Source organism: Eupeodes corollae, chromosome 3 (genome assembly GCF_945859685.1).
Source record: "Eupeodes corollae chromosome 3, idEupCoro1.1, whole genome shotgun sequence".
NCBI classification, from domain to species: domain Eukaryota; kingdom Metazoa; phylum Arthropoda; class Insecta; order Diptera; family Syrphidae; genus Eupeodes; species Eupeodes corollae.
The window spans coordinates 2,139,576-2,167,405 of record NC_079149.1 but is presented as its reverse complement, the minus strand read 5'-3'; the positions used below and the strand labels follow the sequence as shown (position 1 = coordinate 2,167,405).

Below are 27,830 nucleotides of genomic sequence, written 5' to 3'. Positions count from 1 at the left end.
TATTTATTTTTCATTGGATAATGGATATGTGGTATCAGTTTGGGGTCAGGGATGAGAATGCTAAGCACGAAAAGTGAAACATTTTGCCCAAAAAAACGAAGTAGATTTGTAAAATATGTAGCAGATAATGAAAAAAACACAAAATACACCACCTAGTCTTACTTAGACGTAAAATTGTATGTATTTGAAGGTTAAATGCTTCTTGAAATTCACAAAATTCAGTTTGTCGTTTAGAACTGTGAGCAAAATAAAAATAAAAATCTTGTAAGTATGGCTTAATTTGAAATTCAATTTTCTTTATTGCCGCTGATGCATATAAATGCAGCGAATGACAGGCACAATGAATCAATTCAACACATCTTAAATGAAATTTTGTGCGTTAGACAAAATTTTAAAACGAAGCAGAAATAAGTTGCTACGTAGCAGATACATACAAATAAATTAATGAAGTAGATCTGCTACATATGAAGTAAATACTCATCTCTGTTTGGGGTATCTTGTCGTCGTCACAAAAATGTCATTGTGTCAGTTTGAGCGTAGCCTGTTTTGAAAATTTGTTAAAATTTCGCAAAGTGTTAATACTAAATTTCTGTTTGTAATGTAAACATCAAAATCAAGTGCAGCACGCTGTTTTACATTTGCATTTCCCGTTTATTCGTTTTCGTTTTGTTTTTTCCATTTTCCATTACTTCGTAACTTTAACATTCCTTTTAAGAGATAAGACGTGAGAAAAACGATACAAAATATAGAAGAATAATGCCTTTGTTATGGGGTAGGGATTGCTTCCCGCGATTTTATCGTCGTGGTTATCAGCCCTTGGGACAAAGTAAGTCACCACAGGTACACTTTGTACCTACCTACTGCGGTTCGATTCATTATTGCTCAAGCTTATGTCATATTTTACAACAGATACCCTGCCCAGCATCGGCGTAAGACATTTTCAGTGTTTCCTCGTATTCTGTGGCTTATCTGTGGCGTATGCATTACGCGTCAACTTGTCTGTGGCTATTGTGGCAATGACCGATCACAACTCAACGAATCCAGATTTCGCAGTAAGTGTGACCAATGCCAACACCAAGACTGATTTATTAAAAGAATGGTTACTCATCGATTTCACTTATCATCAACTTATTTCCTTTAGGTTTATGATTGGGATTCTAAAGAGAAATCTCTGTTACTAAGCAGCTTTTTCTGGGGCTATGTAGTAACTCAGATTCCTGGCGGATTCTTGTCTCACAAATATGGTGCCAAATTCACACTCTTCACAGGGATATCAGTTTGCTCATTACTCGCATTACTGACTCCTCTGGCTGCAGAGGTTGGTAATTCGGGGCTGGTATTTGTTTTGAGAGTTGTTCAGGGCCTTTGCCAGGGAGTTGTTTTCCCCTCAACGCATACATTCCTATCGAAATGGGCTCCAGCTGGGGAGCGTGGACGTTTGGTTACTTATTGTTACTCTGGAACGCAATTTGGAACTGTTGTAATGCTAGCTGCTAGTGGCTTCATTGCATCCTCCTTCCTAGGATGGCCGAGCATTTTTTATGTGTCCGGCTTGGCAGGCATTGTATGGGCAATAGTTTGGCTCATTTACGCTGCAAGTATGCCGTCCGAACACAAAACCATATCAGAGGATGAGAGAAGGTACATCGAGTCGACATTTAATCAGCCAAGGGACAACAGACGCACAATCCTTCCCACACCATGGCTCAAGATAGCTACCTCAATGCCATTCATCACCTTGCTGATCGTCCATTGCGGCCAAAACTGGGGTTTCTGGACTCTACTTACTGAAATTCCAAACTACATGAAAAATGTACTTAATAAAGACATCAAAAGCAATGCCATGCTATCCGCTCTGCCTTATCTAGTCATGTGCTTGCTTAGTTATGTGTTCATTTTCATAACTGACATCTTAAATAAGAGAAAGTTCCTGTCGCTGTCTGTTTCAAGGAAGCTTTTCAACAGCATCGGACACTGGGTGCCTATGGTTGCGTTGATTGCCTTAGGCTATGTCACCGCAGAGCACCAAAAGCTGGCAATTGCACTGCTTACCATTGCTGTAGGCGTAAATGCCGCGACTTATTTGGGCTTCCAAGTGAATCACATTGATCTATCGCCAAACTTCGCTGGAACTTTGATGGGAATTACAAACTGCGCTGCCAATGTTATGAGCATTTTAGCTCCACTTACAGTCGGAATTATTGTCACCGAAGAGGTAGATTTTTGTTGTGTTGAAAATTATGTGACCATTAACCATTTTGTTTAACTTTTTAGACAAATCCTTTGCAATGGCGTTTGGTATTCTTTATAACAGGTGGATTTTATCTCGTTGGCAATACACTATTTTTACTTTTTGGTAAAACCGAAGTGCAGCCTTGGAATTATCCGAACCAAAGAGAAAGACGTTCAAGTAGTGATCAAGACGCACTTTTGGACACAAACGGTGCTGAAATAACATAATCTATGATCTATGATAACTTTTTTTCTTTTTTGTGACTATAGAGCATTAAATGACTACTGGTTGTCAATTATTATTTTTTTGTATTACTTAAAAATTTAGTATTAATGTTGATATAATAAAATATTAGTATCATAAATGTTTATATACATAAATAGTTAATAAATATACTAACCAAATTATAATTGGTTTTGTACAATATTTATAAAAAAAATACAATAAATGAATTCACAAATGTTTATACATATACCAATTACTGATGCTTCTTTTCAGTTTATTTAAACAAAAAATAAGTCGTGCGCTCAAAAAGATAAAGGCCCTTGAGTCCGGACCTGGGACTCAACCATCGTTCGTCTCCAGCCATCTCGATCCCTAGCTAGCTGTCTCCAGTTTGGCACGCCAAATTGGTTGAGGTCGGCACCCACCTGCGTGCGCCACCGTAGTCGCGGTCTCCCTCTACTGCGCAGTCCCTCGGGATTGGATTCGAAGCATCCTAAAACGGACTAATCTTTGTTTGACACGGTCAAGGCCGTAGTGCCAGAAATGAGAACCGGGGTGATGAGAGTGATTTTAGATGCTCGAGAGAGGACTTTACTTCTCAATTGCCTTCTAAGTCCAAAGAAGCCGCGATTTGCAAGAGTTACTCTTCGTTTGATTTCAGCATTGGTGTCGTTGTCAGTGTTTATAGCGGTGCCTAGGTAGACAAAGTCCTTAACTACATCAAAGTTATAGCTGTCCATGGTGACGTTTTGTGTAAGACGTCGCGTCGTCGTTCAGTGTCCTTTTTTGATGACAGCATATACTTGGTCTTGCCCTCATTGACCACCAAACCCATCTTCTCCACTTCCGTTGCAATGCTCAAAAACGCTCCACTGACATCACGCTTTGATCTTCCAATTATGTCAATATCATTGGCGTATCCGAGTAATTAGATGGACCTTTGGAAGATTGTGCCTCTAGTGTTGACGGTTGAGTTTTACACAATTCTTTCCAGAACGATATTGAAGAAGTCGCATGACAGTGCCTCGTCTTGTCTAAAACCTTTTTTGACATCAAATGCATCAGTGGGATCTTTCCCGACCCTGATAGAGCAGGGTGCATTCTCTTCAGAGATGGAAGGAACATATAGTTTATATGCCGAATCTGAACGGATTTGTCAATTCCTCACAACAGGCAGTACCAGCGAAATTAAGATGGCACAGGCATATTGAACCCAAGATCCCTTGCATGACAGTCCAACGCTCTAACCATCATGCTACGGGTACTACTGATGCCTCTATAGTTGGCGCAATTCATAGGGTCTCCTTTTTTATGTATCTGTCAAAATATGCTGAGATTCCACTCATCGGGCATGCTTTCTTCCGACAATATTTTGCAGATGAGTTGTTGCATGCTCCCTACCAAGTCATCGCCTGCTGCTTTGAATAGTTCAGCAGCGATGCCGTCAGCTCCAGCAGCTTTGTTTGACTTTAGTTTAGATAAAGGTATCTTCACTTCGTCGCGGTCGGGTAAGTGGAATTATTGATCTAAGTCGCCTAGGTTGAGTTGTTCTATCTCCCTTAAAGCGGAATTCAGTTCGTCATCTTTTTTTAATTTTGTAGATTGGAATCGATACAAAAGTTTATCATCTTAAAAAAACTGTCCTTTTTGATCATACTTTGTCGACTAATAAGATATTTGCAAGATCTTACAAAATATGTCTTCTTATTTATTCACTTAAAATTTTCAGTTGCTAATAAAGATTTATGTGACTACCATTAGTAAAAATAATTAAACAAATTAGATTGAAACTTTCTAAAAAGTTAGCTTCTTACAATTCTACGCTGCCAGTGAGTGTTATGAATCCGCCTGTACTTGAGCGAGTTAGTGATTCTATGGGACCAATCTTTTTTCGTACTCGTACTGTTGCAAGAGTACTCAGAGATCTAAACACACATAAAACCGCTGGTCCGGATGGTATCAACGCTATTGTTCTGAAGAGGTGTTCCCCTGGCAAAACCACTGCATAAGATTTTTGTATCTGTCTTACTCTTTCGGTCTCGTCCCGACAGTCCAAAGGATGGAAAACTGCATTTGAGCATCCCCAACAAAGGCGAATCTTCCTCATCCTCTAATTACCGACCGATTGCACTTACGTCCCATCTTTCCAAGGTCATGGAAACGCTGATTAATTATCAGCTCAAGAAATATCTTGAAGATCGAAAGCTTCTTAATGACCGTGAGTATGGCTTTCGAAGCAATAGGTCCACTGGTGATCTCATGGTCCATCTCACCGAATAGTGGAGCAAATCAGTACATTGCTTTGGAGAAAGTAAGATTATTGAACTTGATATTTCAAAAGCATTTCATAGGGTTTTGCATCATGCTCTCTTATCGAAAATGCGTGCATTCGGTTTTTATGAATCCCTGCTTCATTGGATTAGTAATTACCTTTCGAATCGTTCAATACGAGTAGTATTGGATGGATTTAAGTCTGAAAACCATAAAAATAATGCTGTTGTGCCCCAGGGCTCTTTTCTATCTTTTACACTCTTTCTCATTTTTATTAATGATCTACTGTCTGCAACTTCTAATCCAATACATTGTTTCGCTGACGACAGTACTCTTAGCTTTTCATATTCGGTTTCAGGCTCATATCCCTCAAAATATTATAAGCTCATTAAATTTCGACCTAAACAGCGTTGTACAATGGGGATTAAAAAACCGCGTGGATTTTGATGCTTCGAAAACAAAATGCTGTATTGTATCGATATAGCGAGATATATCCCCTTTGCCATTATCCATGGATGGCATTTGCAACGAGGAGGCTGAACATGTCAATGTTCTCGGTACGTGTGTCACAAAACCAACACTTTTGGAATGATTACATACGCGATGTCACCAAAAGTGCCGCAAGGTATTTGGGTTTCTTCAGGCGATGCAAGTAATGTTTCACCCCTTCTGATCTGGCTGTTATCTAAAAGACTTATATATATATATATACACGTCCAAAGCTTGAGTATAACTTGCTCAAGCCTCTTGGATAGTATTGAACGTAGAGCATTTAAAGTGCTAGATGATAACATCATCATAAGTTCATTTACTTCGCTTGAACATCGTCGTAAGGTTTCTTGTCTGACCCTTTTTTACCGTTATTTTAATAGTTTATGCTCCAGCTGCATTCCTCGCCTTAAACAGTTCAACCATAACATTTGCGCTTCTAGGAATGGTCATCAGTATACCCTCGAGTCCAATTACAGCCGTACTGTCAAATACAGAGATTCGTTCTTTAGCTGTACTACGCGGATGTGAAATGCCTTACCACACTCTTGTTTTTCCTAGGTATTGCAATATTCAGGAATTCAAAACCGACATCTCCTTTCAAACCCTCTCTCCTCTTCCTAGTGCTCACACTGTGTCTCTGCATGATAAGGGTAGTAATATTCCTTTGAGTGTGTGCTTATTATTAAAAAAAAATCAGTTAATTATATGAATGAATTTATTAATCAATAAATGACTTTAACGGTCTTAAATTCATAAATATATTTACACACAAAAAATATAGCATGAAAGTGAAATTTTTGATAACAAAGCTTTAAAGGGCATGAAGCTAAGTAGATAATCATGTGTGAAAGGAAGCAAGAAAGCACTACCTTACTTTTTAATCCAAAAGTTTTATGGGTTGTATATTATTTAGGTTGTTATTAGAAATAAATTCTTGCAAAACTATTTAAATCGTGTGAGCTCTATAAATATGATTTTATTAGTATTTATATACCTATGCACATTGATTAGTTATCAGAATACGTCAGGCTTTGATGTCGGGTGACTCAATGATTTCCTTTAATCTCTTTTTTTAAATTGATTTGTTATTTATTGAGGAATTCGATATTATTGGGGTTTTATCTCAAGGTCTAAACGATGCCCGAATTAGAATTTCTCTCAAGATACCTAAATATTATGATTTGACTAAATTATACAGGAACATCGATTGATAAAGGTTTTAACAAAGGTAGGTAATAAAATTAAACACGAAATTTTGATAAAACTTACATATGTAGGTAAAATTGTTTACTATAATGTTGGGCTTATTATAAGCTCCAAAAAATGTGTCAAAAATTTAACAAAAAGCTGGAAACTAATTTGACGAATTAGCTCTGATTAAATGTTTTATAGATCAGCAGTTTCTAATTTTAGGTTTTTTAGCATTTTCGTCTCTACATTTAATCGAAATTAAAAATAACGAAATAATTATTTAACCTTTTTGACATCGTAGTTCGGCTCCTTTCTAAACAAATTTGTGTACGCCTCTTTATGCCGTTCTTCTTCCTTAGTATTTGAAATCAAAATTATTCATGGAATATTATAGTTAATTAAGACATAAGAAATGACAAATGTTTCAGCTTATCACTGTGACATTTGCAAAACGAGTGTTAACATGATATGTCTAATTACTCTCATTTTTTTCGGCCGGAAGTATCAGTATGATATGTTTCTAGCAAAAAATGACTTTGTTATAAAATGTCTAGGGAATGATAACAGTAGGATGTTAACACTTGATTTCCTATGATTTTTAAATAAAGATTAAATTTTGTTTCATCAAAGCGACTAACAAATTTAATCTTTTCTAATAAATCATAGCAAATCAAGTATTAACATCCTGCGGTTTTCAATTCTTAGAAATTTTATAACAAAGTCCATTTGTTGCTTTGCTAAAACTAGTCAAACATTATTATTTATTTTTCTGTCACACAAAACAAACAACAATTTTCCTAAGTGTTTTTTATCTTGAATTGGAATATCATCTTATAACTTTTCTGTTTTTTTTTTTTTTAAATAGACTTCTTTAATAAAGCAAATAAAGTAATACTGTGTTTTCCAGGCAAGGCAGCATGTCCTTCATACACACTTCTAAATACATTCGTCGTTATTCTGGAATATATCACTTTATTTATTTAAACAAGCTTGGTAGATTAAATATTTGTATTTTTCATTAAATCAGGCACATAATACAATCTAGTTAACAGTTGTTGAATAAGAATAAATAGGACCATCAAACATAATTTGGAAAAACATGGGTCTAAATTCAAATTTTTATTTAGTAAAATTTTGAGTTTACATTCGATTTTTGAAAATCTATTCACATAAATAATTTAACTTTTGGATCATATAACAGACTCTTGGTTTTCAAAAAACATTAAAGTACTTTCTTGTAAGTGTTGCCGGTGTTTTTTGTTGTCTTAAGCCATTTTTTCTCAAACTGGCCCTTTCTCCTGAACGAGAGAAGATATACCCCTCCTGCCATAGTAAAAAATTATTGTTTCTGACCCATCTTAAGATATTAAGTACTCTCACCTGAAAAACTTTATATTTTATGCTCTCATGGTGATTCTCAATCCAAACTCCAATTTGTATCTAAAAAAAAAAATATAAAATACCAGTTTTATACATTCTGGAAGTTGACGTCGAACGGCTAAAATCACAAAAGATCGCCAAATCCATCCCCGACCGAGTCACAAGTATCCTCTTCGAAGTTTTCTGCCTCCAACACAATGTATCGAAAACCAGTGGCAACATTCCCAAGATGCAATCAGAGAATCCGCCTGTGTAGTGCGGGGTTTCAAGCAACCACCAACAAAAACCCCTGGTTTGATAAGGAATGGTGGCAGGCAAATGCAGCCAAACAATAAGCAGGCATAGCGGTGCTGCATAAAAGGGCGAGAGCTGCTTTATGAATAGAAGAGTAGAGCGGAACACCTCTCAGAAGTAAAAAAAAAGAGCATGAGAAGCGTGGAGTTGAAGATGTTGAAAAGTTCAAAAGGATAAACGAAGCTCTAAAGTCTTATGAGCAGGTGAAACAAAATTACAAGTACGTAATCCTCAAACTGAAGACTACAAAGACGAATGTGGTAACATCATAGTAGGATCGCAGTCAATGCTGAGGATATAGAACTACCACTATTGCCGACTGTATAACGGTGACGTCCGCTGTCAAGCAGGATGATCCATTGGATATAAACAACGAAAGCCAACAATCCCGTCTTTCCGACTTAGATGATGCAAACTGAAGTCTGACAAAGCACCAACTTATCTGTGAGATATGATCGGAAGAAAGATTGCCCGATAAATGGAACCTAAGTATTTTTTGCCCTATACTGAAAAAAGGAGACTAACTAAAGAGGCAAGCGATGTTAAGTAGACTTAAAATCGTTCACAAAAAATTTTCATCCGTAATATTTGAAAGTCTAAAGCCCATCGTCAACAACCTGATAGGTGCTTATCGGTGTGGTTTTAGACCAGGAAAGTATACAGTCGATCAAATATTAACATTACGGCAGATGCCGAAAATGATGAGATGTAGTACCCGTGGCATAGTGCGTTGCACTGTCATGCGAGAGGTCTTGGGTTCGATCCCTGCCTATGCCACCTAAAGTTTTTTCACGGCTACTGCCTCTTGCGAGAGATTAACAAATTCTCTAAGAGTAATTCTTGTCATGAAAAAGTGCTTTCTCAAATTTGTCGTTCGGATTCGGCTTAAAACTGTAGTTCCCTTTCGTCATATTTATACAGTGTTGCATTTTTCTTTAATGCTTCAAGACAGTAGTTGAAAACTAAGGAATAGTGAGAATTTTTTAGAAAAGTAAACAAGATACTGAAAATATTTAAATAGAATATTGAAGATAGGGATTATGCATATGTTTATTATTGAAAAGAAACTACTTCATGAATTTACATAGCCACATAAAACGTCTAACTTGTAATTTTTTTGGAATTTAAAATCTGACGTGATTTTAAAGTTATATTCGAACTAAGTCAATACAAAACTTAAACAAAAGTACAACCTTATTGCCAACAAAACCTTGTTCACTTGTGAATTTTAAACATTAAATATTACCTTAACTACATATACATACTTAACATTAATCTTTCAAATATCGTTTTTTTTTAAATAAAAATAACCTGCGAATCGAAATATCCGTCATATTTTTTGGAACGAAAGTTAAACTATGAACAAATTATTTTAGAAATCGAGGAACACTGTGAGGAAAGTATTCATACGCCTTAGTGCACACTAATGATATACATATTTTAATATTTCAGTTATAATAAATTGTCTATATACGAAAATAACATTTGTTTTAAAATTTTAATACAATCGCTTGTAGTAGAGAAATTGTCTTAAACCAATATAAATGTTTGTTTTTTTAATATTTGATTTAAAAAACTCATTTATAAATTTTTATTACACATGTACGAGTATTTTAGCTTAATAAAAAACTATAATTTGAATTTATTAACAAAACTTATCAATTATTAAACATGTGATTGTCGTATCATAAAATTAATTCGACTTCAATACCAAATGTTTATTTCGAGATATTTTTGTCCAAAAATGTTTTTGAAAATGTTTTTATTTGTTTTCTTTTTTTGCAGATGTAATGAATGAAGGTCATTTGCTGTGAAATGCTTCTCTAAAGATATTCATAACATATTTGTATTACATTTTTAAATTCCCATAGAAAGTTATAGGCTGCGTTCAATCTCAGACAAATAGGGTATCCGGAAACCTTTTTGTTAAAATAACAGCTGATCAAAAATAGCTAAGATGTCAAAAAAGGTATTTAGGTTTTTATTTATCTGACAGAACAGCTAATTCAACACATGATTGAATTTCAAGAAACTTGAAAATTGATTTCAGCTTTTTGTATTTCTTGGTACACAATATAATACAAAAAGTTAGTTGAAGTTGTATTTGAGGATGTTCTGTACATAATAGACGATGAAGAAGCTAATTGCCTCCGAATTTTAGAAAGTAATGATCTATTTTTTTTAAACTCCAAAATTGACTTATTTTGTTCTCGTTTTGTCTTTTGTCGTTTATTGATTAAATGTTTTATCTTACACCAATTTTGACTTCGAAGCTTAAATATTTATCTGCTTTTTGTGAACAGCTGAAAGTTGTTTTTATTTTTCGACAGCTATCCAACTCGTTCAACAAGGTATTTAAAAATCCACCTATCCAAGATACATACCCTATCCAACACGAGATTGAACGCAGCCATTGTAATTGGTTCGATTTTTCGAATAAAACTTTTAGACATTTCTTGACGTTTTAAGGTCCCTAAACAAAAGGTTTTTAGAGATGTCTGTGCGTGCGTATGTGCGAACGTCCGGGAAGCTTTTCTCGTCATCCATATATCAAGTACTAGTAGAGATATTGACTTCAAATAATTTATGTTCTATAGATAATAATTCTAAAAACGGAAATGTTGGTCAACCCTAAATTTCACACGAACCAAGAATGCTAGCGAATTGAATCAAATTTTATATTATATAGGGTTTTTGAAATGGCGCGGGTAGATTTTGGTGCCCAGGTGGCCGCCATTTTGTTTTGGTGACGTCTGTCAAATCTTTTGTTTATTATTCAGTTGTCTATGCTAAATCATCATGGCAAGTAACACGATGAAACAAAACGTTCAAACGATAAAACATTAGTATCAAAATGAGGGTTCGTTAACGCAAATGGGCGCATTGCACCCATTTTACGGTAGACGTGGTGGCCCCCTTCATTGTCGAATCTTAAACGTTTGGTGACCAAATTTGAGACGACCGTTTCAGCAAACCATCAGCCAACACCCATACGATCAAAGAAGGCTAGATCGGCGGAGAACATCGCCGCAGTCGGTGAAAGTGTACAGCAGGACCCGAGGCAGTCTATTCCTCGGAAGTGGACGACGTGATGTTGTCGCCAGCCGAAGAAGACGAAGCGGCAGCAGCAGCAGAAGCAGCATTATCATCGAAGGCAGTGGCAGTGACAACGACTGGTACGACACGGGTGAAGCGGAAGCAATTCGCTTCTTTGGCGGCGTTGGATGATTTTCTGATGACGGCGCCACTATCCCTCAAGAAACTTAGCACAAATGCATTCATGACCATAGACAACACCGTTTTTTCGCTGACTGGGCTTCGAATCGTTTGGAAGAGGACTCCAATTTTGGCCGAAACATCATCTTTATTGACGAGGCGGTGTTAACAAGCAAAACTGACGTATATGGGACGACACCAACCCACGCTAGGTTCGACAGGTGATAATGCGTCCTCAAAAGTTTTGTGTGAATATTGGTCGGCGGCGTAATTGGTCCGTACATTTTTGAAAAAGATGTTAGTTTTATTCAACGAAAAACAACGTTTGGTGATCCATTGTTAATATCTTATGAATAAATGAAAGTATTGGCTTCAAATTGATTTTATTCAAAAATAGTTTTTCGAATAAAATTCTCGTTAACAAAAATAGATTTTTAAATCAAACTATTAAATCATATGTAAAATATTGTTTGTAATTTTTAGTTAATTTTTTTTAGAAAAGATTTAACTAAATTTAATTAATTTTTTTAGAAAAGATTTAACTGACAACTTTTTTAACGAAACACGATAACCTATAAAAACAACAAACACTGATAATGAATGGTTTTCGACTTAAGTATTAGGAGACCAAAGAAATATATTGACTTCAAATTCAAAGACGAATCGACAGACGGGAAGGGAAGTTATCAGTGTGGGTCGCATCCAGCCTCTTTTTAGGAGCCAGTTATAGCTATCATTGAAATCGATCCAGGAATTTTTTTAAACGATATTTGATTATGTTGCCCTTCGCTTAGAAATTAAAATTATATACTGATCGATCGGAAATCAAAGATTTTTTTTAAGGAAAAAAAAATGTAATTGCGCATTTGTTTTTCTCTAAAAATTATTTTTTTATTCTCCGTAAGGAAATTCATTTCCCTGAATAGTTGATACTTTTATCTTCAAAAATGAAACGAACAATTTCACTGAATTGTATTAAAATTTCACACAATTCCAATGATAGATTTATGTCAATAAAAGTTTTTCGGTGGATTTCAATCAGGAAATTTTGTCAACGACAGACATTTTTAGTGATCGCTATAAACAACCTGTCAAAAAATTTCAGTGTTTGTTTTAAATGATGAAAACCAATAATAGCTATAACTGGAGCCTTGTGGAATTCGTTGCGTCAAATACAAAACAACAGAATTTTGTTTAAAAACTTTTCTGCACTATTCGAAAAAGATTTGAAGAACTGGTGTTTATAAAAATCTTCCTGTTACTAATCTTTGAATCTAAGCAATGAAATTCGATCAACCGTTTTAATTTGATCTCATTCAGTATGGCGCCATTCGACGTCACTCCAAAAATATCTACAATAATAAATCGAATGTCTTGAGTAAATAGAGAGATAAGATAACTAAGATAGGTCTGGCGAAGATCTTGTGAGCGGTTGATATATAAAATTTACCTATTTATTATTTATCAATGAAAATAATAAGTTTTTTTTAATAACGTATTTAATTTTTTAACAATTCTCGTTTTTTACGCAAACCGCTGAAATTAAAATACGTTTTCTTAATTTGTTGACCTATTTAAATACATAGATCATCACAAATATGAAATAAAACATCAAATGGAATTTTTTAATCAAATAAAGCGTGTCATAATTGTGGCTCATTAAAGTTTTAATCAATGAATTATCAAAAAACAAAATCTCTATTACTATTTTTTTTTTTTTAATTTCAAACAACAATGTTGCGTTTAAGAAAAATAAAAGAACTTCTTAAAAAACAAAATAAATGAGTTTCTTTTCTGAGTTCAAAATAACAAAAAACAATAATCTTTCTTGCGCGCTAAGGGATCACCAAAGGTCTGTTATCTCCCAAAAAGCGCCTAATTGTTCACTTAATTACTCCCTGATTTAGCAATACCGTCAACGACCATCTATGATTAGACAATCTTCATCTATCTTAAATCAGAAGTTTAATTTGCTTTTCTTAAAATGTTGTTCCTTTTTATGACCAGACCATATAATAAAAGCAACATGTGTCAGCACTAAACTCAAGGTAATATCAGTCATCAGCCCTTACGACTCGTAAGAAACAACAACAAAATTGACACATTTAACCGGCATAGTATTTTGTAAATATTTAAGTAATAAAATACTAAATTAGTACAATGTCTCGCCCTAATATATACAAATTGAAGTCTTAATTATGGCTAAGAATAAAATACACCGTATCGTGCTTTCATCCATATTTAAAAAAAAATTCTTCAATTATTATTATTAATCGTAGGTAATCGTACTTATTGTGCTTTTAAATTGTGATAAGAAACAAATAAGTCGTCGTGGTCTTTGATTATTGTTTAGCTTTAAGATTTGAACTTGATTATAAAATAAAAACAAGTCGCTGAAGACAGCTTCGAAGAGTTGAATTTCGCACGGTTAGGTGTACGTTTGGATTTCGGTGCTCATTGTGGTTGCGAGACTTCATTCAGTCTAAAGTGCGGGCCCGGAAGACCCGGTTGAATTTTAAATCGGTTACCTACTTTACTCGTTCTCAGTTTTTAGTTAGAAAAATATTTTTTTGAAAAATGCATGAAAAAACAATGGATATGAATACGAGTAAAATTGAAAAACGTACGTACTAAGTTAGAGTTTATTTTCCAATTTTTTATAATTCGAAATGTTTGTGTGAACGATAAAAAAAAGAATGTTTTTGTAAATTTATGATCACTTAATGTTATTGAACTCAATATGATTAATGCTAATAAATTATAAGAACGTTTAATCGTTTTATTTTTTTATTGAATTTGTTTGTTTATTAACTAATTAAATAACAGAAAAACTTGTACATTATGGGCATTTAGATAAGAGTGAAGAAGTTGAGTTTTAAATCATATTAGTTCAGATTTGTTTTCGATTTTTGTTATTGTTATGACAATCTTTAAAAAAGTGATAACCTGGTCCCTCAACAAGAAACCACAGTGTATTGTTTATTGAAGAAGAATTGTGTAAACAATCTTACAAAATTACACATAAATCTCATCATAAAAAATGTGGATGCTTTTTCTGAAATTAGATCTAGAAGCGGTTTTCTTTTTTTTTGTCAAGAAATACTTACATGATTGATTTCAGTTGGAAACGGAATGAATTATTTAATATTATAATCGTTGTTTTGATACATGTACTGCACATTAAACATAGTTTGAATATATGTTGTATTTGTTTAAATATATATTTAAACTGAGGTTGATCTGTGAAGGCTTTTCTGACTCAAATTGACAAATATTAATTAAATGACTATTGAAGAAAATACTTCTCCACAATTAAGTTTGTCAAAGCTGTTAGCTTCGTTTAATGTGTTTTGTTAATGCTTAAATAATATGGTACCGTAAAACGCCGCGCCGGTTACTTTGCTCTATTTTTCAGGTCGTTTTTAGAAAACGTCTTGAAAATGGTAAACACTTTTTAATTGTATTTTGATTAAAATTCATGTAGAATGTTTATTTCAAAAAATATGGCAAAGTTGTCTAAAAAGCGGAGTTACTTTGCTCTTTAAAGTTTCTTTATTTTTATTGTTGGAGCAATGATACTAAATGTACTGTATTTGATTTGCATTGATTTTTAGGATCATATGTGTTCAAAAAATGAAAAGTATAATAACAGTATATACTTCAAAAGAAAATAATATTCAGAAACCTTGCTAAACCTATCTAAGACATTGATTTTTAAATAGTTTTCTATTGCAATTTATATGTATTCATTAACTCATTTCAAATCAACCGAAGGAAGTTTTTATTTAAAGACGCAATTTCTCTACAAAAAAATAACATAAATATAACTTTTATAGACTAAGATTTCTTAATCATTGTCTGGCGAACAAACATTTCTAAAAACTTTCTTATCATTTAAGACACTTGTAATTTTTTGTTATAGTGTCATTAAAAAAAATGTATTCATTTTAAGCCAGTTTCCGGTTGCTGAATTTAAGTTTAATTTTTATTTTGAGATACATCTCATATTATCTGCAAATTTATTAAACTTGCTGCTATCATGATATCAACAAAATCAACTGGTTCATAAAAACACAACCATTGGTTTCATTTACATAAATTAATTTTTGTATCCGAACCGTTAATAAAATTTGTCAGCTTAAAAGTTGTAGATTAATTAGCATGACTCTTATTTTCCAAATTCTAAAAAGTGATTATGTCTAAAAAAAAAATCAGGGATGGTTAGTGCGTAGGATTGTCATGCCAGAGGTTAGCCGTTCGGATTTGACTTAAAACTGTAGGTCCCCTCCATACCTGAAAACATAACTCGCACACAGGAATGATTGATATTTAAGGGTCACTAGCTTGAAATCTTCAAATAATACTTACAAGCAGAAATAGTGGTAAAATTAATTGTGTATTGTTTCGAAGAAAAAAAGAACCGCACTCAACAGTCTATTTTTACTCAAATTTTTCTTGTGGACTAACCAGAAATTACCTTTAAATGGAAGGCTTGTAAATTTTATTTGGTAAAATTCCTCTGAAGTTAATCGATTCATGATGAACTGTTAAATCTAAATAAACAGAAATGGGCAGGTTCAGCCAACATAAGGGACTTCATTTGCAGTCAACTTCATTCGTTGAACGTAAATTTTCACCAAGGCACTAGTTAGTTTTTCAAGCATCATGAATTTTAAATTCAAAACTTTACTTCACAAATCTCTACTTTAAGTTCATAGAACAAAAAGTACCAACAAAATTACTGTGTTAAAAACACTCCTCAGGTAAGTTTCAAGTCCACCACGATTTGTATTTTGTATTGTAAAGAAATATTAGTTATTGACAATAAACCCTTTTACAGAAAGCATCAAATAAAGTTGTGCAGAAAATAAATAAATCATAGAGTAATAAAGTTTAGCTTTCAGTTGAATAAAAAAAAACATTATTAACTGTCATTTTGATAAAAGTAGACTTGACTTGATAGTTAGGGAAATTTTTCTTGACTAACTTTCCAGTCAGATTTCCATTAAATTGGAAAGTAATTTTTTGGAAACTTGCCTAACTTTCAAGTCGCTTACGTCGTCTAAAACTGTCAAATGTAAACACAGTTTGACATTATCAACTGTCAAACTATAGGCAATAACCATCGAAACTTCAATGCAAATAAAGCAGTTAACAAAACTCCCTATACGAATTAATAAATATTTCCAAAAATCTAAAATATTAACTTCTTAAATTTCGACTAAACTGAAGGTTATTAAAAAATATTGAAAATCAGTAATGAAGCATATTTTTAATATTTGCTTGTTTAACAAACAAATTCAAAATCACTTAGAATAATTAAAAAAAAAAAGTTAAAGAAGCAAGTCCAATTCGAAAAATATGGCAACTTTTTAAGAAGTTCCTAAGATAAGGTCTTTTGAATCAAACCAAAAAGTAAACCCCTTTATCGGAAGAAGTTAAAACGATAGCTTTAAGTCATACCATAACGTAATATATTTATTTTTGATATTTTATTCAACTAACTTGGAAGTATTCAAGCTATGAAATAATCTAAAGCTAATAATAGCGTTCTCCAATAGTAATGACTAGAATACAGCATTTACTAAAAAGCTTAATCTTATACTCTTATTCATGATCAAAAAGCTTCTTCTTCTGCTTTCATTCACAAGAACCTATTCAAAAGTTTACACAACTGATCAACAGAAAAAAAATGGTTATATTCTACTCCCTGGCCAGGCCAGCTGGTATTACCAATGTAAGAGATTTCTTTTCGCTTAATCTGACAAAAATAATCTGCTGATGAATGAATATTTGTATGGTATGTATAGCACGTTGCTTAAGCGCCAAGTTTGTTCTTTTTTTTGTTGCACGTTGATGAATATGCAAAAACAATTAATGTATAAGACACACGTTTACGTTTATATAAATGTGCATTAATGCTTTAATAGCTATAACCATTAACACTTATAGTTAAGCCAAAGTAAGCTTCAGGAAGACTGTGGAGCGCCACTCAAAACAAAGTTGTTACTATTCAGAGACGTTAAGTGTAGAAATTATTGAACAAAATCCGTGAACCTTCGATAAACGATAAGAACGGTGGAAAAAAACTACAAAATTATCTGAATTTGTTTTTATAGGAGAGAACTGCGATCTAAGAACCAACTCACGATAAGAACCTTGATTATCTCTATTTTCGCAATTCTTGTTCAACAGAATGGGTATTGAACTTTTAATATGTTTAATCTCATTTAATGAAGATTTAGAAACACCTTAATGATTTACAGTCCGACTGTGGAGCCTTTAAAGAGTTTCTTAATCATTTCCGTAAATTTCAAAATATCTTTCTTAAGTCTTTTACTAGCGTTTGCTTAGCAATTGCTATTTAGTCGTTATTTTTTAAACAAAAAACGTGAGAAGCAACGTTTAATCTAACTGAAGGCTTATTACACACGTCATTTTCATAAAAATTTAAATATTTGTTTCTTGTAAAACATTTCTTTTGTTTTGTTTATTTTTTTTTTTGAAGAACGTGTTAAAAAACAACAAGTAATTAACACAAAAAGAAAAAATCAAAATCTGCTGACAAGCTGACCAAAACGTGCTTAATAAAGATATCAAAGATTATTGCATTAAGAATCTAAAACTAGCGCACGAATAAAAAATATTATTAAAAAACAAAATGCAACAAATAAAAATAAAGAAACGCTTATCTATTGGCATTTGTGGAGAAACAATTTTTATTAATTCTGTTGGTTGCAGTTTGCAATTGATAGCGAAAGGAATGTGTGGAAGCAATACCTATAGCTAGTTTACCTCGTATTCAATAACGGTCATATTTTCAAAGATTCAAAACTCAATGCAGTTTTTAATGAGATAAGATTTGCATTCAGAGTTGTAAAAGTTCTTAAACTATTTCTACTTAATCACAGTGTGATTGTTCTTTAGAGAAGTCGTATTTAATTCATAATGTCTAATGGCTTAGGAGAGGCTCAGTATCTTCTATCGAAGAATCGCCTCATTCCTCCTGAACGCAAGTAATTGCATAAAAGTTTTCAAATAGTTTTACTTACTTTGGTGTGCATTTTTTTTGTTTGGTTTAATTACAGCAAGTGGACTCGGATATCGCCATTTCCAGGCTTTCCTGATGTTTTGCGGGATGGTATTCAGCTACTTTCTGCGTGTAAATATCTCAGCTGCTATAGTGCCCATGGCCCAGCCTCCGAAATATCGAATAATTGCTGATCATTATAATTGGGACAACAGTACGCGTTCGGTGATTCTGAGCAGCTTCTTTTGGGGCTATGTGGTTGCGCAATTTCCTTCTGGAGTACTCGCCAAACGCTTCGGTCCAAAAATAGTTCTTTCCGTCGCTACAATCATATGTTGCATCCTCACAGTTCTAACGCCATTTGCAGCAAAACTCGGTGATTGGCAATTTGTGTGTGTCCTTAGAGTCGTGACCGGCTTGACACAGGGTGTTGTGTACCCGTGCATGCACACTTTGCTGGCTAAATGGGCACCATCTTCAGAAAGAGGATTCCTTTCATCGGTAGTATATTCGGGAGCACAATTGGGATCGGCTATTATTTTAATTACAAGTGGATTTATTATCGACTCCCGATTAGGTTGGCCTGGAATATTTTACATTTCGGGGGCATTAGCTTTAGTTTGGGCAGTGCTTTTCCAAATTTTTGGAGATGACTCACCAGATGCATGCAAACAAATTTCCAAGGAAGAAAAGGAGTACATTAAGGCGTTGACTGGAAGCCAAAGTAATAGTCAGGTATGTAAAGGATATGATTTCAACTTATCTCGCAATTATATTTATTAGAATTCACTAAAAATTAACACTCATCTGAAGATTCTGTAGATTCATATTTAAATTATAGTTACATTGCCATTGTGTCGAAAAAGAGAAATTTATTATGTACATTGACATCTCATGAAGCTTCTTTTCATCTTAACATGTCTGAAATATATAACGTAACTTTAAACAGTCTCTATAATTAGTTTATAAATAAGACTGAATGCTTATTTTATCCAATGTCTCTATTTACCAAAATGTGGACTTCCTTTTCCTATTCGGAATTAGCCAATAAATTTTTGGTATTCACGTACTGGACCTTATTAAAGCGAACAAAATTCCCTTCACCTGCTTAGATTTTGTTAACTCATTTGTACCTACAATTACATATAAGAAACGAATAATGATTGTTTTGTGCTGGGATTATAAAGCGATAGGGTATAAAAGCTTGACACAGAATAACTTCAAGAAATCTGGGTCGAGTTGATAAGATTAATAACACCGACGGCATAGCCCAGAAATATATATTGCTCTAATTAATCTTACAATTGATCACTGTTGATTTTTACACCTTCACGGTACTATTTTTATTTGTGTAAAAGTTTTTTTTTATTATTGGACGCTCTTTTTAATTTACAATTTTTCTGTTTCAGGATATACCTATTCCATGGAAGTCCATATTTACATCGTTACCATTTTACGCCTTGATAGCAGCTCACTGTGGATTTACCTTTGGATTCTATACTTTGCTCACCGAAATACCAACCTACCTCAATCATGTTTTGAAGATGGACGTCAAATCGAATGCAATATTCTCCGCATTGCCATACTTAGCCATGTGGATACTTAGTTTTATTGTTAGTCCCATCTCAGATGCTCTAATCAATAGGAAGTACTTAAGTGGAACAGCTGCAAGAAAATTGTTCAACACTATTGGACAATTCACTCCGATGCTATGCTTGATTGGTCTGGGCTTTATGACAAGTGACAATAAGCCTGCAGCTATTACTTTGTTAACAATTGGAGTGGGTTTGAATTCGGCGTGTTATGTGGGTTACATGGTGAATCATATGGACTTGTCGCCGAATTTTGCCGGAACTATGATGGGAATCAGTAATGGATTTTCAAATATACTATCATTGTTAGCGCCGCTTGTGGTGGGAGCTGTTGTAGAAAATGATGTAAGTTTTTTTAAGAATATTTTTAAGTCTTAAGGAAAGAAGAAGGAGTATAGCCCAATAGCTATCCTATCTTTTCTATCTAAAGTTTTTGAAAGTCTGATAAGCATCCAGTTAAAATATTTTATAAAAGACAAGCAATTATTGAATCCTTTGCAATCTGGATTTCAGTCTGGACATAGTTGTGTTTCAGATTTACGTAACGTATCGGGTGACATAAGACATGCTTTAGACAATAAATTTACAACCTTACTTGACTTTTCAAAGGCATTTGACTGTGTAAACTATAATCTTCTCTGTAATAAATTGACGAGCCTATTTAGCTTCTCTGACACAACTAAAAAACTTATTTACTCATATTTGATCAATCGTATGCAAGCCGTGTTTCTCCCTCTTAATAATGGTGTTCCTCAAGGATCAATCCTTGGACCTTTACTGTTGACATTGATTTATATGCTATATATGATTGGTCGACGCGGAACGGACTTAAATCAATCTTGAAAAAACGAAGCTATTCCAATTTCAATAAACAAACCAAACCCAGATAATTTCCCTCCCGTTATGTTGAATAATTGTATTATTGAATATGTTGCCCAAGTTAGAAATTTAGGTTTGGTCTTTAACAGCAGGTTAACTTGGAATAACCATATCGATACAGTTGTGTCAAAGATTTATGATTCACTTAGAGGACTATATGTTACTAAATCCGTACTACCTACCCATATTAAATTAAAGCTGGTAAAAACACTTGTAGTACCCGTGGCATGATGCGTTGGACTGACATGCCAGAGGTCTTGGGTTCGATCCCTGCCTATACCATCTTAAGTCTTTTCACGGGTACTGCCTCTTAGGAGGAATTGACAAATTCTCCAAGATTAACTCTTATCATGAAAAAGTGCTTTCTCAAATTAACTGTTCGGATTCGGCATATAAAATGTAGGTCCCCTCCATTCCTGACAACATTACTCGCACACAGGAATGGTTGAGAGTTGTAAGTCACTAGGCCTTATTTCTAGAAGGACTGTTGCGCCACCCAATTTATTTTATTTATAAAAAACACTTGTCCATACGGGTGGGAGCTGTTAGCTGATCTTGATTCTCAATCAGCACATAAACTAAAGTTGGCATTTAATAGCTCGGTTTGTTTTTAACCTACGTAAGTTGGATCATGTCTCTTTTCAAGCTCGTCAGCTTTTGAATTGCGATCTGGTAGCTTTCTTCAAATATCGTTGTTGTATTTTACTCTTCAAATTGATTGTTAAAAATACTTCAAGTTATCTATGTAACAGATTTAATTTTTGCTTTTCTAGCCGTTCCATTTTATTGCGCTCTTCTACGTTTTGACATCGCGCAGGCAATTTTTTGTTCATGCTGTTAGGCTGTGGAATAACCTTTCCAGTCATATGAGGTTTAGAATCGAAAACAGAAAGTTTCAAGCATTTTTTTCGAACATTTCTCGAACTTGAACTGAACGTACTTTTAAATTAATCATTTTCAATTTTATTTTCCTTGCGTCTTGATTCAGATTACTATTAATTATCATGTCTATTGTTTTTTTTGGTGCATTCTGAAATTTGTAATTCTTATTTTGATTCCATTTTTAATGTAAAGTTAATTTTAACTAATTTTTTTGGAATTATGTTCTCACACATTTGTAAATATATGTTTTGTTAATTGAATCTTAAATCAATGTTTTATATCCTGTACTATTTATAACTTTAACTTATATAATTAAATAAATATCAAATATCAAAAATATTACAAAGTTGCTGCAAGTTTTGTACACAAATATGTAAATGGTCTTCGCTTCTAAACTTACTTTTAAAAAGGAAAACATATGAAATCTTATTCTTATTAAAATCTCTTACCTAAGATATTAAAATGATAAAAAAGATATAATTTACTCTATCTTTTCTTATTGCAATTTTTATAAGATTGTTTTTAATTGGATAAATTTGTATTTATACATATTTTATATCTGTTTTTTATCATTTCTCATTAACAGAGTAATCCAGCTGAATGGCGTATCGTCTTTTATATCACTGGTGGGGTTTATCTTATCTGCAACTCTTTGTTCTTGCTCTTCGGATCAGCAGTTGTTCAGAAATGGAATGAGCCATCAGCAGAATGGTGCAGTAGAAATACATTAAGTTCGAGTTTATCACTGGATACCTTGCCAATTCCAAGTAAACGATACTAAATTAAATCAACAAAACTAGTTTGCATCACCATGATCTCTAAGAAGCTTAAATTATTATTACATTTTTTTTACATACAAAACAACAAAAATAAACCCAAATAAAACAAAGTTTTATCACGAAAACTAACATCAATTGTATTTCTTATCTAGAATTCTTTGATTTTCTAATTTATAATTTATTTTTCTTGATATTGATTGCGATTCGTATACAAACCAAATTGAAGCAATCCAACTTATTAAGATTGTCGCATATAAAACTGTTTGAAAGGATTTGGCATCTCCAATTGGGATTTTAGCGATGAGGGGGGCTTTTAAACGTGTTGTCTTTTTTAAAAGTTTCCAATCACAGTCACTTGAATCTGTTACGGCTGATGCCGACGCCGCCGTCGTGTCTTGAGGAAGGATGAACTTGTCATTAGTTAGACAATAATCGTTGTTTGGATCTTCCAGAAGTTCGTCATAGTTCGTGAGGTCATCGCCTGGACATCGCATAAACACTTCCGGAGTACTTATTTCTACATTTACGAAACTAAAAATTAAATATTACTTATTATTGGAATATCAAGAGTAAAATAAATATGTTTAAACATTTAAACTGGACTTTCGCAAATTTTTAATTTACTATTTAACCCTAAACAGACATTGTTCGTTAAATAAAAATTAAGCTTTGTTTGGGCTTTTAGAATATGAGTAGCATTTACACAAATGAACAAATCGTAAGTGCTTCTGTGCCATTTTCATTTTTTGTAAGTAGTCAAAAACTTTTTCCGAAGCCTTCAGAAAGACCATTTACCGTAATATAAGCAATAAAACGTCAATTTGATCAACTTATAATGTGGACTTAGATCACTTCCTGAACAAGCAATGAACTGATAAATAATTTAATAATAAATAATAAAATATCTGATAAAAGAAAAGATTGATTTCTTTTTTAAGGATAAAGTATAAATAAAACTACTGAAAACAATTTTAATAATAATTAAAAGATTGAAACACCAAAATAACTACAATTAAATTATTCTAGTACTGATTATCTAGTACTGATTATCAGTCAGTAATTCACAAAAAAATGATAAATGAATTGCGTCTCATAACAAGATTAAAAACCCATTAATTTTTGGGTTTTGAGATATTTTTTGATAAGATAATTTATTGGCAATGATTCCATTTGCATGCAAATTTGTTTCGTTTAATTCAAATCAGAATCAGTTTTTGACATAATCTAAAGAAATTTTTTTGAGATAGGAAGAGAAAAAGTTGTAGATCAGTTTTTTTAGTTCTTATAAATGTGAAAAACTTATTGATATACTAAAGTCGTTAAAAAAAAACCTAACACTTGCTAAGAGCCAAAGATTTTTAAATTAAAATGTTTTCACTTGGAAAACACTATCACCCCTATCATGAATTCCATCGTAATCGTTAATTTTCACGAATCCCGAAAAACTGTATCATGAAATCCGTTCGTAGTGGAAAATCTACAATTTTGCTTTTTGCATAAATTCTTTCAAGAAAAGCTACTAAAATTGGTAGTAATTGGTTTTCAACTAAAAATTTCGTTAGCAAAAATAGATTTTGAAATCAAACTATCACATCATACATAAAATATTGTTAGAAGTTAGAAGTCAATTCTTTAGAAAAATTCAATTTACAATTTTTTTTTTTAATCAATAAAAAACTGATATGAAATGGAAAAGATAATGGGCAGGTTCAGGCAACATAAGGGACTTCATTTGCAGTCATCTTCATTTTTTTAACGTACATTTTGACCAAGGAAACTAGTAAATTTTTCAAGTGTCATGAATTTCAAATTCAGAACTTTAATTCGCAAAGTTCTACCTTAAGTTCATAGTACAAAAAGTAGCAACAAAATGATTGTCTACAAAACACTTCCCAGGCAAGCTACAAGTCATTTACGATTTGACAAGGAACCATTTTACCATAATACATTAAATGGAATTGTGCAGGATATAAAGGAGTAATTAAGTTCAGCTTTCAGTTGAATGAAAAAACATGATCAATTGTCATTTTGACATAAGTTGACTTGACTTAATGGCTGCGTTCAATCTCGGACAGGTAGGGTATCCAGATACCTTTTTGATAGTGTTTTACGTGTAAAATAACAGCTGATCAAAAACAGATGGATTTCAAAAAAGTAATCCAAAGGTATCCAAGAATTTCTGGGGTATGTAGGTATCTGACAGAACAACTGATTAAACACATGGTTGAATTTCAAGAAACTTGAACATTGAGTTCAGCTTTTTTTTTTTGGTTAACAAAAAGATACAAAATGTTAGATGAAGTGGTATTTGAGGATGTTCTGTACATAATAGATGATAAAGAAACTACTTGCCTCCGAATTTTAGTAGGTTACCTCTTATTTATTTAATTGTTATGCACCTATCAATTCATCATCGTCCGACGAATCAGTTAAATTATCCATTAAATGTTTTATCTTACAACAATTTGTGTGAACAGCTGTAAGCTCTTTTTATTTTTTGACAGCTATCTCAATGCAGCTATCCAACTCGTTCAACAAGGTATCTAAAAATCCACCGAGATTGAACGCAGCCAAGAGTTAGAAAGATTTTTCTTGACTAACTTTCCAGTCAAAATTCCATTAAAGTTGCCTTAATTGAAGGGCAATTTTTTGACAGCTCCCCAATCATATGCCAGAAACTTACCTTAATTTCAAGTCCCTTATGTAGTCCGGTCAAATTAGACCAAAAAAATAAGAGTAAATTGCCACCAAGCTGAAAATCGGTAAGACTGTTTGACATATCATCAAAAACAAAATTTGAAACATCCCCATCTTCTCATGTAAGGAAAAAAATTGTATTCAAGGTCGAAGGTAAAAAAATGAGTTTTTCGCGATTTTCAGCAAAACGGTAAGTTTTATCATACAAATTTTTCAAACGAAAATTGTAGATCATAAAATTATCGACAAAAAATAACTTCATACTTTTTTTTCTACGAGCCACCGTTTTTGAGACATAAGAATTCAAAAAGTTGTAAAAGTTGTAATCATCATAATATGCATGAGAACGCCACGTATATGTATATACATCTCTATAGTTGTAATATATGTTAAAAATTCGTTCTATCGGTTATTGTAACTTGCACTACTGATATAAAATATACATAAGTTATAACTATAAGAATATCAGTTAAAATGAAGCCCAGTCCCTTAATTTATACGCCATTGAAACCTTGAGAAAAAGTTTATCTACTTTTAAGTGTCAAAATCATGTACTATTTTTACACGTTATAACTGGCTGTGATACGACATCTGCATTTTACAGGAGGGGTAAAATAACAGTCTTCAAACTTTTTGAGAAACAAAATGTAATTGAATGTACTGACATTTTTTAAAATAGTAGTTATACTCGACAAGAAATTATTACTAACGGCATTCGCTTTCTTCTTTCTATGTACGGAGCACCTAAAAAAACTACCTGCTTAGATAAGTATAGATATGCATGTTTCGGTAAAAACACCAAAAGAAAAAAATAAGTACAATCAGCTTGTCTTACTCCAACTGCAGTTGCTGCTCATCAACATCTTTTTAAGGTATATTACTAAGTTCAAGTGTGGCTTGTTTATCAACTAGACCCTACAGACTGGAGTTGGAAGTTGGTCAACAATTGATTAGAACCAGTGCACACTTTACTTCCTGCGCAGGAAAAACTGCTGAACTCAATTTTTGCAACTGCAAAAAGGGATGCAGTGCTAAATGTGGTTGCAAAAAAGTCGGACTGTTCTGTTCTCCGGCATGTACACATTGTCAAGGCCGGTTGTGCTCTAATATTGAATCACCAACAATAGACGATCCCTTTGATTCCAACGAGGCAACATGCGATACATCGCTATTAACGCTCATTTTTTTTACCTTTGACCTTGAATAAATTTTTTTCCTTACAAGGGAAAGATGGGGAACATTCAAATTTAGTTTTTAATGATATTTTAAACAATCTTACCGATTTTCAGCTTGGTGGGAATTTAGGTAACTTCAAATGTCTAAATTGACCGGACTATATCTCGTCTGAACATGCCCATTGACTTAAAATTATTTGTCTCACACAAAATATTGTTATGAATATTTTGTCAATGTTTTAAACAGGATAAATCGACAGACGGGACATCATCGGTTCTATTTCTATCGAAACAAGAAAGGAGCTTGACCCGTTAACTGGCGTCCTCGTTTCTGCTGCTTAACATATCTTGATTACTTTTTATATCTTTTAAAGCATTGGAAACCTATAGTTAAGCCACCATTGGTCCCATACCCCATAATTCATTAAAAAAAGTCGTGACAAATGTTACTTATTGTGTAGACTATGTATGTACATAACTTATAGCCGAGACGGATACAAGCCGGAAATCATATTGAAAAATTAAATGCTATTACAATAATAATCCACAAGATTTTAATAGTACAATTTTCATACCAACAATTGTATATGTGTCTTCTATTATTATTTAAAGTTTTGCAGATCTTAAAAAAAACAACCAAAATAATGTCTAAGACAGAACTAAAACAGGCAATTTTCTGAGGTAGTTCTAAGTTCGCAGTGATAATTTAACATTATAATATTAAGTTACTACTCAAAAATGCTTATCTCTTACCTTGTATCACCAGGCGAATGATATCGAAAGTGTATTGGAAGTTTAAGATTTTCGGTAATTTTTGGAGCTCCATGAAGCAAAACTGTGTATTCTTTCGCTTTTTCAGTTGGGAGTTCAACATCAACAAATTTTGGATAAATTGCATCCAACTGAAATTTATTTTGATTATTTATTTATTAAAAAATCAATGAAGTTTCAAGACGAACCTACCTTTTTAAGTCTTTTCAAATCATCCAATTGATCCACATTAACATAAACTGCAGCTGGAAGTTTTTGTTCTAAATATAATTCACAATCTTTTCCCGCTAGAGGATAGTCAAATTCAATTGTATATTGTAGATCTCTGAAAATTATAAACATAAATAAAAGAATCAAAACAAAAACAAATAATAAAAACGAAAATAAAAATAAAACTGAATCTGAACCTAACCTATGGAAACCGGCATTGTTCATTTCAACTCGAATTATTGGCATCATATCACAGTTTATTTTTGAAAAGCATAAAAGTACGTTAAACATGAATGTTAGGAATTTAAAATTCATGGTTTATGTTAATTTATGTAAGTGTACAAATTAAAATAAATAAATTCAGTTGCAATTTGCAATCAATATGAGGTTTTTATAAATAAACACAAAATACTTCATGAACTGTCAAATGTCAATCATCTGTCATTTTCAGCTGTTGGCCTTCGAATTTCGAAACTAAAATTACTTACGAGAGATTTCTATGGGCCATTTTGT

General features: G+C 33.0%; 3 protein-coding genes across 3 annotated transcripts; 2 read left to right on the top strand and 1 right to left on the bottom strand.

The window, feature by feature from the left end:
- The first annotated feature begins 488 nt into the window (after positions 1 to 488).
- On the top strand, positions 489 to 2,711 carry LOC129951744 (putative inorganic phosphate cotransporter). Its single transcript, XM_056064052.1, has 4 exons — positions 489 to 826; positions 910 to 1,052; positions 1,142 to 2,215; positions 2,275 to 2,711. The coding sequence occupies exons 1-4, from the start codon at positions 757 to 759 to the stop codon at positions 2,458 to 2,460; spliced, it is 1,473 nt and encodes a 490-aa protein (XP_055920027.1). The 5' UTR covers positions 489 to 756; the 3' UTR covers positions 2,461 to 2,711.
- A 10,988-nt stretch (positions 2,712 to 13,699) lies between these two features.
- On the top strand, positions 13,700 to 22,593 carry LOC129952238 (putative inorganic phosphate cotransporter). The gene is made up of 4 exons (XM_056064731.1): positions 13,700 to 13,925; positions 18,391 to 19,067; positions 19,742 to 20,269; positions 22,272 to 22,593. Exons 1-4 carry the CDS (start codon positions 13,880 to 13,882, stop codon positions 22,464 to 22,466), a joined length of 1,446 nt encoding a protein of 481 aa, XP_055920706.1. The 5' UTR covers positions 13,700 to 13,879; the 3' UTR covers positions 22,467 to 22,593.
- LOC129952239 (uncharacterized) lies at positions 22,576 to 27,735 on the bottom strand. The gene is made up of 4 exons (XM_056064732.1): positions 27,520 to 27,735; positions 27,300 to 27,432; positions 27,090 to 27,238; positions 22,576 to 22,995 (listed from the first exon to the last, which is right to left on the bottom strand). Exons 1-4 carry the CDS (start codon positions 27,630 to 27,632, stop codon positions 22,596 to 22,598), a joined length of 795 nt encoding a protein of 264 aa, XP_055920707.1. The 5' UTR covers positions 27,633 to 27,735; the 3' UTR covers positions 22,576 to 22,595.
- Positions 27,736 to 27,830: the final 95 nt, after the last annotated feature.